Consider the following 12410-nt stretch of genomic DNA (forward strand, 5'->3'; position numbering starts at 1 on the left):
TGGCTTGAGTTGTGGGGATCGAACCACAGCAACCTGAGCCTGACTGCTTTGTTGAAGCAGCCACTTAAAGAACTGAGCTAAGAGGCAGGCCCCCTGTTACCAAGATTTGTGAAGATAAATAAACTGAGTCTTTTCTCTGGAACGCTCCTTTGAAGAAATTTGCTTTAGGGCACTGAGGTAGCTCAACATGTTCCCATAGTTCTACTGTTCTCCTCCTGTAAAGGGAAAGTTACGTATTTTCAGTCTTTTGTGAGAAATAAAAAGTGAATGAGAACCACTGCCTTAGACCAACTTTCTCCAAATGGGTATCTAAGACAATCCACTGGGATACAAAAGAAAATGTAAGACCCTCCTCTATATTTTCATCCTATAACACAAGATTTTCAGAATAAAACAACAACAAAATGGGGGGGTTCACAAATCGTTAGAGACTAGTAGAATATGCAGAGAACTCCTAAAACTCAACCATAAACAACTTGATTTAAACAATGCACAAAGGATTTTAAAAATATTTTTCAAAAGATGACACACAAATGGCTAATATATGTATAAAAGATTGTCTACATCACAAATAAATAAGGAAATATAAACTAAAACTACAATGAGATACTCTTCAAACCCATTAGGATGGCTATTATCATAAAACAGAAACATAAGTGCCAGTAAGGAGGGAGAACAACTGGAATCAACCCTTGTATACTTCTGGTGGGCACGTAAAATCTCTACAAAAAACAGCAGTTCCTCAAAAAATTAATAGCTAGAATTATCATGTGATCCAGAAATTCTACCTCTGAATATACACCCTAAAGAACAGAACACAGTCATGAAGAAATAGTCATGTACCTTATCCATAGCACATTCATAACAAAGATAGAAATAACAGTGTCCAGCAAAAAAAAATGGATACACAAAACATTGTATATACAACACTATATATATGCGTATATAATACTATATATATACATATATAATTAAGCTTTAGAAGGGAAAATAATTCTAACATGTATAACATGGATGAATCTTGAGGATATTATGCTAAGTGAAATACACTAATCATGGGCCAGAGAGATAGCTCAGCAGACTAAGCACCTGCTGAGGCAAGCGCAGGGACCGGGGTTCGATCCCCAGCACCACATGCCACGCTGGCCCCACCCTGCCCCTAGGCTCAATGAGTGGCCACCAAGACAGAATGTGATAGCACATGCCTGTAATCCTAGTCTGAGGAGGCTGGAAACAGGAGGATCACTACAAGTCCAAGGTACATAGTGAGACCCTGTATCAAATACATACCAAAAAAACATACTAGTCACAAAAGGAGATTTCATGATACCATTTAACAAGAAATATCAGCTGGGCATGGTGACATGCCACTGTAATCCCAACACTCAGAAGGCTGAGGCAGGAAGATTATTGAGGATTACTGTGAGTCTGAAACCAACCTGGGCTACAAAGTGAACTCAAGGCCAGCCAGAACTGCACAGTGAAACTGTCTCAGACACAGACACACACACACTACCATGAAACACTTACGGTAGTCAAAATCATACAGTCATACAGTCAAAAAGTGGTGGAATGATGATTGCTAGAGATGAGTAAGAATGGATAAAGGAGTTATCATTTAATAGGTACAGAATTTCAGTTTTGCAAAAAAAATATGGAAATGGATAGTGGTGATGGTAGACCATTATGAATGTACTTAATAACACCAAAATATATACTTAAAAGTGGTTAGAGGGCTACAGAGATAGCTTGGTGGTCTAAGTGCCTGCCTGGCAAGCACAAGGGCCCAGATTCAATCCCAGGTAACACATGCCCCAGAACCCCAGGTGTGCCATGAAAGCCACCAAGACCAGGTGTGATGACACACTCCTGTGACTCCAGAGTGGGGAGGCTGAGACAGGAAGATCACTGCAAGTCCAAGCTGTGTAGCAAGACCCTGTACAAAATAAATAAAATATTTTTTTTAAAAAACGTGTTTAGAGGGGCTGGAGAGATGGCTCAGTGGTCTAAAGCACCTACTTAGAACAAGCTTGGCAAGGCATCAGGGACCGCGGTTCAATCCCCCAGCACCACATGCCAGCCAGCCCCGCCCCCTGGTGGGCTGAGCTGGCCACACACACACACATACACACACACACACACACACACCACACACTCTCTCTCTCTCTCTCAAATAAATAAAAATAAAAAAAATTAAAAAAAAAAGTGGTTAGAATGGTAAATTTTGTTTATTTATTTATTTTCATTTATGTATTTGGTACAGGGTCTCATTACACAGCTCGGACTCATGGTGATCCTCCTGTTTTCAGCGCCCCCAGTGCTGGGATTACAGGCATGCACCACCACATGGTGACTTGGTCGCCAGCTCAGCGCACCCCAGGGGCAGGGCCGGCATGGCATGCAGGACCGGGGATCAAACCCTGGTCCCTAGAATAGTAAATTATGTTATGTATATCTTACAAGAAAAAAAATTGGAGAAAGATTTTTTATTACTAGAGATGGTCTAACACCAGCACTCCCATGTAGTCTAGAGTGTCTCATATTAGGGGGTTGATGGCAACAGCCTTTCTACCCACTGAAGATATGCAAGCTCATGTGGATTTGCTTAAGGGGATTTACTAATTACATTTCTTTAAATACATTAACCCTCATAAAACAAACAAGAGGCTTTAAAAGATTCCTGTAGAGAAACCTTGGATTAAAGATAATGCAAGTTTAAATGAATGTGAGAATGGCAAAGCTGTTATTTCCGCTCCTAGTATACTCTTCCCCTAGTACATTACGATGAGACACAATTACAGTCTATTAAAGTGTGACAAGAAGTCTGCCAAAAACTCACTGAGGTAATTCAGAATGTGAATTTGCACTGGCGAGGTGGCGTACACCTGTAAGCCCAGCACGCTGAGAGGCTGAAGCAGAAGGATCAAGCCTGAGCCCAGCCTGAGCAACCAAGTGACTTAGTGGGACCCTGTTTCAAAATGAAAAATAAAAAAGGCTGGAGATATAGCTCTGTGTGAAGACCCTAGATTCAATCCTCAGTAGTGCAAAAGAAAAAGAATTTCCATCTACTATCATTCATTCATAATAGCTTCATCCTAAATATACAGTGTAACTTCAGGTATTAATGGGAGCAGAATGCGACAATAACTTATAAACAATCCTCTATATAAACGAATGGTATTTTCACTGAGGTTGGGTCTTGCTATCTAATCCTGGCTGGCCTCAAACTCGTGGCAATCCTCCTGCCTCAAATTCCCAACTGCTGGGATTACAGGCTTGCACCAGCATGCCCAGTATCTCCCATCCCCCTTCCACATCAGAGCTAGAAACACACACAGAGATGGCATTTTTGAAACTGAGTGTTATTCCATAAAGTTTAGAGGCTATTGCCCTAAATTTGCATTAATGAAACTCTGTACTTAATAGTCTTATCTGTCTGGTCCAAAATTCTAAACATTGGGAACATGTAGCTATTAAGCAACTAGAATATGGCTTATGTGTCTGAAGAATTAAATTCTTATTTTACTTAATTTTAGATAATGTAAATTTAAATAGCCATAGGTGGCATATGGCTACTTTATTCGAGAGCACAGCCCTGGGCCTCTAACAGATTATTAGCTCTATCTCAAAACATACAGCTCCCTGGCAAATAGTGCACCTCCAAGCTTCTGGGTCTTAGGCCACCTTATCTTCTATAGCTAGAATGTTCTCCTGCCCTTTCTCTATCTAGCAATAAGTTCTCACATTTGAAAATGTATCTCAAATGTTTGTTTTAGCTTTTCCAGCTGGCTCCCCACCCCACAAAATTAACTGCTCCCAGATCTGCTGCCCTCACCTCTTTCCATCCCTTGGTTTCGCATTTACAGCTATCTTCTCCCATGTCTGAGCCCCTGATTGTGAGTTCCTCGAGGCAGAGCCATGCTCCCTCACCTCTGCTTGATGCCTGGCCCACAAGGAGCCACATTTCCTGGGCAAAGCAGCAAATGAACTGGCAAACCTTTACCTGCAATCTCAATGCCCTGCTCTTCACCACACCAGAGCTGTGCCTCCAGAAAGGCCAACTGCAAGGAGTCTCCGCAATAGGCTAGATGCTACTGCCATAGATAACACCCTCTCTATTACTATTATTTCTTTGTCTCTGTCACAGTTCTCTCTCATACTAAGAGCCCACACTCTCCTTTCTCAAGGGCCAACTTTCAAATACTGCAAGTAAAAATGGTGGCTCTGATGCACTGATTTTTTGGATGCCTTATTAACATTTATCAAATCTTTCTTGTGTACTTTATATGCCATTTTAGCTATCCAGGTACGAGTACATGCGCACACATACATTCTCCCACTTAAAACCCATGTGCTCTCTCTTCATCATTTCTCATTAAATGAGCTCAACTTTGTTAGAAAGACCAAAGGAAAGGTTTTGACCACAGCAACTGCTTATTCTGGACTTCACTGCTGAATTCTGGATTTGGCTATATTTAGCAAAGCTATAAGCGTCATCAAGCCTGAAGCCAGGAAGAAGTCACCATTCACAAACCACCCCCTGAAAATCTGCAGTTGCCTCTGAAAGACCAGACTTCCCAGCAGGCAAAGACATCTGAAGTGGGAGGGATCAACTTTGTATTTGCGTCAAGAGAGGCCCTCAGGTGTTTATAACTAAGCTCTCTGCCTGGTGCTCGAGGGGGCTCTATAAAGCTCAGTCCCTCCTTTTCTTGCCAACAGATGTTCTGCTCTAGTCAAATATCCTCACTGTCTCCCCTGTTCAATCTTTTCTATAACAATGTTCATCTCACCCCCCACATCACACACACATACACACAATACATCCACACACACATACACACACCCTGTTTCTGCTGCAAGCTTCTTGCCTTTTATGACCTTTCTAGGACACCCCTTACCAGACACCAGCTGTTCTCTTTCCCCTCAACTAGCACAGCACTGAGGTACAGCAGGAGAGCAGTACCTACCGATAGCTATTTGACAGTTCTTTGGAAGACCCTAGGCCACTGAGAAAAGTGAGCAGCAGTCACATGCAAATGTGCACGTGCGAGCAAATACAAGGGAACTCCATTCTGTCACTCCATGTCCTTTCCCTAATTCTGGAAAACCGTGACTTTAGACTACTCAGCTTTCTCAGAACATATCATTCTGTTTCACCACTCCACACCTTTATACATGCCATTCCCTCTGGCTGGAAGGTTTTGGGTGATCCAAAAAAAAAAAAAAAAAAATCTACTGAGTGATTTCCATTCCTCCTTTACCCTTCCTTTTTATCGATTCCTAACCTCTTTTTTTTTTTTGCCTTTTTGAGATAAGGTCTCCTGATGCAGTCCAGGCTGGCCTTGACCTCACTTTGTAGCCCAGGCTGGTCTGGAATTCACAATATTCACAATGATCCTCCTGCCTCAGCCTCCTAAATGCTGAGATTACAAGCATGCACCACCATGCCCGGCTTTCCTAACCTCTTTTACCAGCTCCCCGTACTCCAAGGTACGTGGTAAGTGCCGGAGACTTATCTCAAGGCTATTTCTCATCTATGGTATAGACCAATAGAATCCATGTCATGAATCCAACTTCTTACCTCTGGACCCTAACACAGTGTTACACAAAGACGCATCAATAAATGTTTGTTAGATGAATATATATGCGCGTCATATGGATATCCCCAAGATGTTGAATTTTAAGTCCCACTACCTTGCACTGTAGGTAGAAACTGTCAAGGTTTTCTGATTTGTAGTTTTAGTTCTCATTAGGACTGGATCTGGACTCCTTTGTGCAGATAAGATAACTCTTCTGAGAAGCCAGCTGGTCAATCTTATGTAGAATCAATATGGCTCCGGATTATAGTCTTGGACACAGAAGGTATTCAACATACACTTTTTCCTTAAAGTGTAGATAAAAAGCTTCCTGTAGCTAAAGAAGCATGACAAAACCACTGCTTCTCAAACTCTCTCTAAGCATTGTTCTAAGTTTCCCCATTAAGCTCTTTTGGAAACTTTAACCAAACCTTCCCTTGCTATCACACAAACCTATTAGCTCAGACATGAGACAGTACTTCATAATAGCATCTCCATCAAGAAAGCAGGAAAGTATCCTTCCCAGCACCGAACCTAGAGATAGTTGCCAAATCCCTCTACCTGAAGACTCAGTACCTTCTTTTCCCCTAATAAGCTAAGTTCCCTGGACCAGATAGCAAATCAGAATACCAAGGCTGATACCGCGGATAGAAACAGCAGCCCAGAATCTGTTTCTTAGGGTTCCTGAAATTCTTCACTATGAAGCACTGATCAATAACTACATCAGGGAAAAAGAAATCATCATCAGGATGTGGTGGTAATCAGGTTGGTGGTTGTAGGCCCATGCACGACTCTCACTAAACTGCTGGCCACTGCCCTGAGCCTCTGATGTACAATGTGCTGTCCTTACACAATGCTGGTTGAGGCTGACGGACAGGTCAGGACTCGAGGACTTGAAGAAGGACCAAAGAAGAAGCTTAGCTCCCCAAAACACTGCTGACCCTTTAAGGAGCTGGTATCTGCAAAGAACTTCTGCCTCAGCCCATCCCAAAGGGGGCAAGGAATTACTTCTGAGTACTACAGTCAAACTAGCCTTCATATTACACTCATTCACTTTATTTATTTATTTATTTATTTATTTATAGATTTTTCTGGTACATAACAGCTACCATTTATTGAGCACCTGAAAAATGTTAAATCTATACCTTGCCTTATTTAATATCTAAGACTCCTACTACCTATACAGTAGGAGTACTTAAACCTTAATTTACATCAGAACCTCCCCCAGAGCCCCACATCCACAGCCTATAGAGCGAGGCCTTAGGACCTACATCGCTAGCAAGCTTGCTGATGCTATGGATGCTCCGGACCCAGCGTCCCTCTTAAGAACACTGTCATAGAGAAACAGAGACTCAAGATGTTCTGGGATATCTGTCCTAGTGCCACAGCTAGTAAAGAACATCCACAATTTGAACCTAGATCTATTTGACTCTACTAGTGCTAATAACAACACCACGGTATGGAAATGTTGTGCTGTCTTGTCTTTCCAAATTTATCAGCAGCCCCTTAAAGGCAGATATCCTACTTTACACTTCCCTTATCCCCTTCTATAACTTAGTAGCACCTTAGGACTTCATAAGTCTACCTAAATACTTTGTATACTGTCCCTAACATATTTACATATTTCAAAGCCCACAAAATCAAACTCCAATACAGTCGAACAACATAAAATGGGCAGCACCACCCGACCTGACTTTATAGGGCACTCTTGCTACTCAGGCTTTCCCATGCTGGCTAACTCCTACTCATTCTTGTCTCTTCCTCTTGCAGAGAACAATTCTTCACTTCCTAAAGTTGGGGGACCAACAAATAAATAAATAAAATAAAATTCACAGCCACTGCACACTAGGCTTATCTCCATGATGGTAATAATTATTCTAAGTGACTGATTTCAGTCTCTTAGAGCAACCTGTCAACTCCAGCATCTAGTTTAACAACATACACCCAAAGCCTAACGCAGTGCCTGGCACATAATGGGCACTCCATAACTGTTTGTTGAATGAATAAATAAATGAAGGAATGCAGAGGTACAAGTTTTACATCAGTTCTACGTGAACATATCATAATGCATGATGTGCATTTCTCAGGGATGAATTCCAAGGAAGAGGAGGGCAGCCAAGACAACGAACACCAGTTTTGCCTTTTCTCCATTGCTCTCCTCAGACTCAGAGGACACGCCCTGGGGGGGGTGGGGGGTACCACTATCCACGGTGAGATACCACCCTAGTTGACCAAAGTATGCCAGGGCTCTAAGGTCAGCAAAGGCCATGAGAGGGAGAAAAGAGCTCTGTGCCCTCTCATTCCCCCCTGATCGCTCTCACACATACTCCTTCATTTCTCCACCCCACTGCAGTCGAGAGCTTTGGCACAGGAATGAAAAAGACAGATCACACTCAAGGGTAGAGATCTGGCAGCGGACACAGAAGCATCTCCCGTCCTGCACCAAAGCCTACAAGGAAAGCTCCAGAGGGATAGTGACTCAGGCCCCGGATTAAGTCCAGCCAGAGCAGTACTGAGAATGAAAAAGAGCAATAATTTCACATGGACAGTCACTGTCAGGGTTTTTTGTGTGTGTGTTTTTCAAGTACTGGCTTCAACCCTACCCCCCTCCCCAAAAGTAGGCCTTGTTGAATCCAGTGCTTACACAGGCTGACAACCAAGCAGCTTCTATGTCTTCCCAACTTACCCACCAGCCTATAACACTCACCACGGCAGGCATTTCCTAGGCCCAGGTAGGGACCTTTGCTTCAATCTTAGCTTGCGAAAGACTGCTTTTATAAAGAGCCTCTTCACTTCCTCTCTTGCCTAGCTAATACAATGTTCCCTACCACCATGTTGCAGTAATAGAGGCCTCCCCCTTCCCCAGCCCCTCACAATACATAATACAACCTACAGCAGGTTGGCCCCATCCAATTAGTATGAATTGCTTCACGCCAAGGAAATTGCTGCTTTTATTAAAAATAAAAGCACACTAAGCAGGCAATGAGCTGTGAAAAGTATGAGTCTAGCATAATTATGAAGGTCGAGGTTAAGGTTACCAAAAGAAACATGCAAAGATTTCCCAAAAGCCTGGGAGATAAAGATGTATTTTGACATACACAGGGATATATAAATGAACATACAATAAAGGAAAAATAAAAATCAGGGTCACTTTCAAGATATTCTTAATAAAAACTAAAACAAGAGGAAGAGGAGCCAATGAGAACAACTTCAAAATAATCACATTCATTTCATATCATTTCTGTTACCTTAGCTATATCCTAAGGATCCGATTACAGTTGGACTAGGAAACAAACCTAGTCAAATCCACCAAGACCCTTGACTCAGAAAAACACATTCCCGTTCTGTGAAAATCTTCTCTTCCTTTCAGTGTTTGCTTTTGGAAGTGGAAAAGTTGAAACCCCTCTCTCTTCGTAAAGATCCCCCCAGCCCATCCTTCACCTTCATGTCAATACTCCCAAGTTTTAGAAGATGACAAGCCCACCACCCAGCATTTGGTGTAACCCTTTACACTTTCACAAGTCTGGTTTTCTGTCTGATCAGAGTATTTCCATGAGGCAAAGACGGTGGCTTCTCAATGCTTTTTTCCCTAAAATAAAAGGTCACTGAGGTAAACAACTTCAACAACCTCCTGCCACCCCTTTATGCTCTGTCACTTTCCAATCTCACTTTTAAATCTCTCAAGGACAATGACTCACAGGGAAAGTGAAGGGGGAAGGGTGGGTCAGTTGGTCAAAGCCCATTCATAGATTGAACAACTAGGCACCAGAGTCTTGCCACATCAGCACAAGATTTTAATTTACGGCGCACTGAGCTCCACTGTACCTTCTGCCAACACCTCGTCCACAGTGACCTGCTGTCTCCCGATGCCAAAGACCCTTCCGATGTAGCCACTGCCCAGGCCCGAGGTGCTGCCCCCTCCACCGCTGGAGCCGGAGCCCAGGCCAGAGCCGCCCTGCTCTCTCCGGGAGTCGAAAAACTTCTTCATCTTGCAAATGAGAAGCAGCAAAGCAAAATGACGATGATTTCTAGATTTTTTTTTTTTTTTCCTTTTTTAAGAAAAGAGATCTAAAGATTTCTTCTCGGATGTGAGCTCGCAGAGGAGCCACCCGAATCCGGCCTTAGGGGTGGGGGCTGAGCGAGGAGGATGCCTATAGGAATATGCGTGTCAATCGCACGGCGGATCCCCTCCTCCTCCTGCGAGCGATTCGTGTAAGTTTAAACCTGTGATGACAGAGGCAGAGAGAGGATGAATCAGTAACACACTTAAAAATTCAACTGCTGAGTCCCTAAAGGTAGCAAAAGCCATCATTCTGGGGAAACGCTTCATGCATTTTTCCTGGCGAGAAAAACCCTAGGGTTGAAAACGCGTCCCCGCTTCCAGAACCCCAGGTCCCCGCGTCCCCGCGTCAGGGGCTCAGAGAAAGGAGGGATTCGGGCCGCCTTGGCCGGCGCCGACCCGACCGGGCACTGCCTCCCCCTCCTCCCCGGTTCCCCAGTCGCCCCGCCAGGCAGCATCCCCACGGCACCCACTTGAGACTGTTCAGCGGCCGGCGCCCAGCTACCAGGCCCGCAACATTGTCACGGCCGCCAAGCGGGCCTGCGAGGCGGAGAGGAGGCGGCGCTGCAGCCTGAGCCGGGGCCGCAATCGGCGCCCGCCAGCCAGCTGATCCCCCGTGCGCCCGGCGGAGACTGACCCGCTGCCCCTCCCCCGCGCGCGCTCCCGCCCGGCTCCATCCACCCAACCAGGAAGTGAACCGCCGCCGGAAGTGCCTCTCGGGGCGGTGCGGCCCGACCTCGGGGCCGCTCCCGCTATTGCTACTCTGAAGCAACGAACGGAAAGGAGCTGATGGCGAGAAGAAACCCAGAAGAGAGGTCTGGGAAGTAGGGAGTCTCACAGAGAGTCTTGGAAAAGAATGTTGCTATCGCCCTGGCGCAGGGGATCCTGGGAAAGGTAGTTGAACACAGCTCGGCGAGTGGAATACAACTCCCAGAATGCTCCTGGAGGAGCGGGCGTGGCGTCAGCCGTGGCCTCCGCGGCCTGTAAGGTGCTTAGTGGAGTGGTGCATATGTGGGGATTCGGTTATTAAAACACATCCGGTAAAGAAACTGCCAGGGAGTAGGCTTCCCCCCAGCTGCATGTCTACCATTCTGCAGCCGTCTGATTTATGGCCTGGCCTTCTGGCACAAGGGACGCTGGGGATTGTGGTTTCCGAACGCATCAAGGCTGACACCTGAAGGACGCAGCTTAACCGTTTTACCCCAGATTGGTCCTGCGGGGGGCTTGATGACATCACATAAGAAGGCCGATAGGCGATGGGAACATTGTGTTGACGACTGGTTCCGGCCACACCGGGAACTCCAGCCCTAAAGGAAAGAAAAACGTTGCCTCTTCGCCCGAAATCTCAAAGCTGCTTTTTTCCTCTCTTCTTCGAAGCCGCTTGATGCTCGCAGATGACCCAGAGCCGACTCCGCCGTTAGCTTTGAGTTAGGGACTATGAAAACGCCAGGAAGACAGTGTCTGGTCTGAAAATCCACAGGCAAAATGCTGACCGACAAACTGTTGGAAAGTTGTGTGCAGAGCAGATTGCAGGAGAGCCAGGAGACAGCCGGTTGCCTCGACCCCAAACTTTGGGGCTTACAATCCTACAGTGACCTTTAATTCTTCCACCTTTACTGACGCTTTCGGTGGACCTGAGCCTCACTAATCCCTTCCAAACGACACCCTGGCCAGGTTTTCCGTTCTTACTCACTTCAAGATTCTTCCCTTGATGTTTATCTTACCCTCTTATCGCCTGGGTGGGGGATGGAGGGTGGGCGGTGTGATTTGCATCTGTCAAAAGGTGGAAGATTGGAATGCGGTCGGTACCCGTATATCTTCTGAAAGATGATGCTAAAAGTAGTGCTAAATTCCTACTCCCCTATCCATAATTTTTCTAATACCTGAATGTAAGTTACTGCTCTATACCCCACTCCTCCCTCTCGCTAATAGCACAACAGCCCTCTTGCCTTGTAATTTCTCCCAGAATTAAGGCAGCATGTATTTGAAAAAAAAAAAAAAAAATACCCCAGGAAAAAATGGTTCTTGTTTTCTCTATCTCGATATTCAGCTGAGGTGGGCTGGGCAGGGCTAGCGGTGTTGGTGTGGCTGCTGTTGGGCTTCTCCTTTCAAGTAGCGCCATTGTAATTAAACTGAAGAGATAGCATCTTTTCTTCCGGAGAGAATCAATGTTGACACCTCAGTTCACAAATTCATGCAGCCACCTTCAGGGCGAAATGCAGCACCTACTAAAACCTTCCCTTAAAGGAAGCCCACGGAGGCATGCTCTCTGCACCTTCCTTAAAAGGCTAAATTTTTTGCCTAAGTAAGTTTGGAATAGCTCTTAAAATAGATGAGAAACCTCGTTTTAGGATTGAGCTCATTGACCCCATCTTTCTCAGCATCTGTTTTCTTGACTGACTTTAAAAGCAGACCTGTTAGGTTATATATCCATTAGATCCTGTTGTTGTGTCATGCTTTTTTGGTTTATTTGTTTTGCTTGTGGTGGAGGGCCATTTCCTAGTACTAGATCCAGGCCAGATTTGCATGAATTGCAGGTCTCACTTCAGAGATACAAAAACTTGTAATAGCATTATGGTAGCTAACATGTATTTTTTGTATACTCATCTGAATTCCTTAAACAGAACCTGAGAAAGGAGGTTTTAAATTTTTAAAAAACAGAAGACTGGTTTTCTTGCCCTCCATAAGGCTAATAGCATCAAGATCCACAAAGTTTTTTTACATTGTATATTAGGTTATTTATGCCTCTAAATAATTTTTTGGAATAGGGTACT

At 44.6% G+C, this 12410-nt stretch overlaps 1 protein-coding gene across 10 annotated transcripts in view; it reads right to left on the reverse strand.

Moving 5' to 3' along the window:
* Aak1 (AP2 associated kinase 1) overlaps window positions 1–11047 on the reverse strand; it is a 188248-nt gene extending 177201 nt beyond the window's left edge. For all 10 annotated transcript variants that reach the window (XM_023718386.1, XM_023718385.1, XM_023718384.1 and 7 more), the window contains exons 1-2: window positions 10110–11047; window positions 9402–9800 (exon numbers count right to left, since the gene is read on the reverse strand). In XM_023718386.1, coding sequence (XP_023574154.1) covers window positions 9402–9564 — 163 coding nt within the window. In that variant the 5' untranslated portion in view covers window positions 9565–9800; window positions 10110–11047. The remainder of the gene's footprint in view (window positions 1–9401; window positions 9801–10109) is intronic.
* Window positions 11048–12410: the final 1363 nt, after the last annotated feature.

Source organism: Octodon degus, unplaced genomic scaffold, assembly GCF_000260255.1.
Source record: "Octodon degus isolate 3935 unplaced genomic scaffold, OctDeg1.0 scaffold00058, whole genome shotgun sequence".
Taxonomy (NCBI): domain Eukaryota; kingdom Metazoa; phylum Chordata; class Mammalia; order Rodentia; family Octodontidae; genus Octodon; species Octodon degus.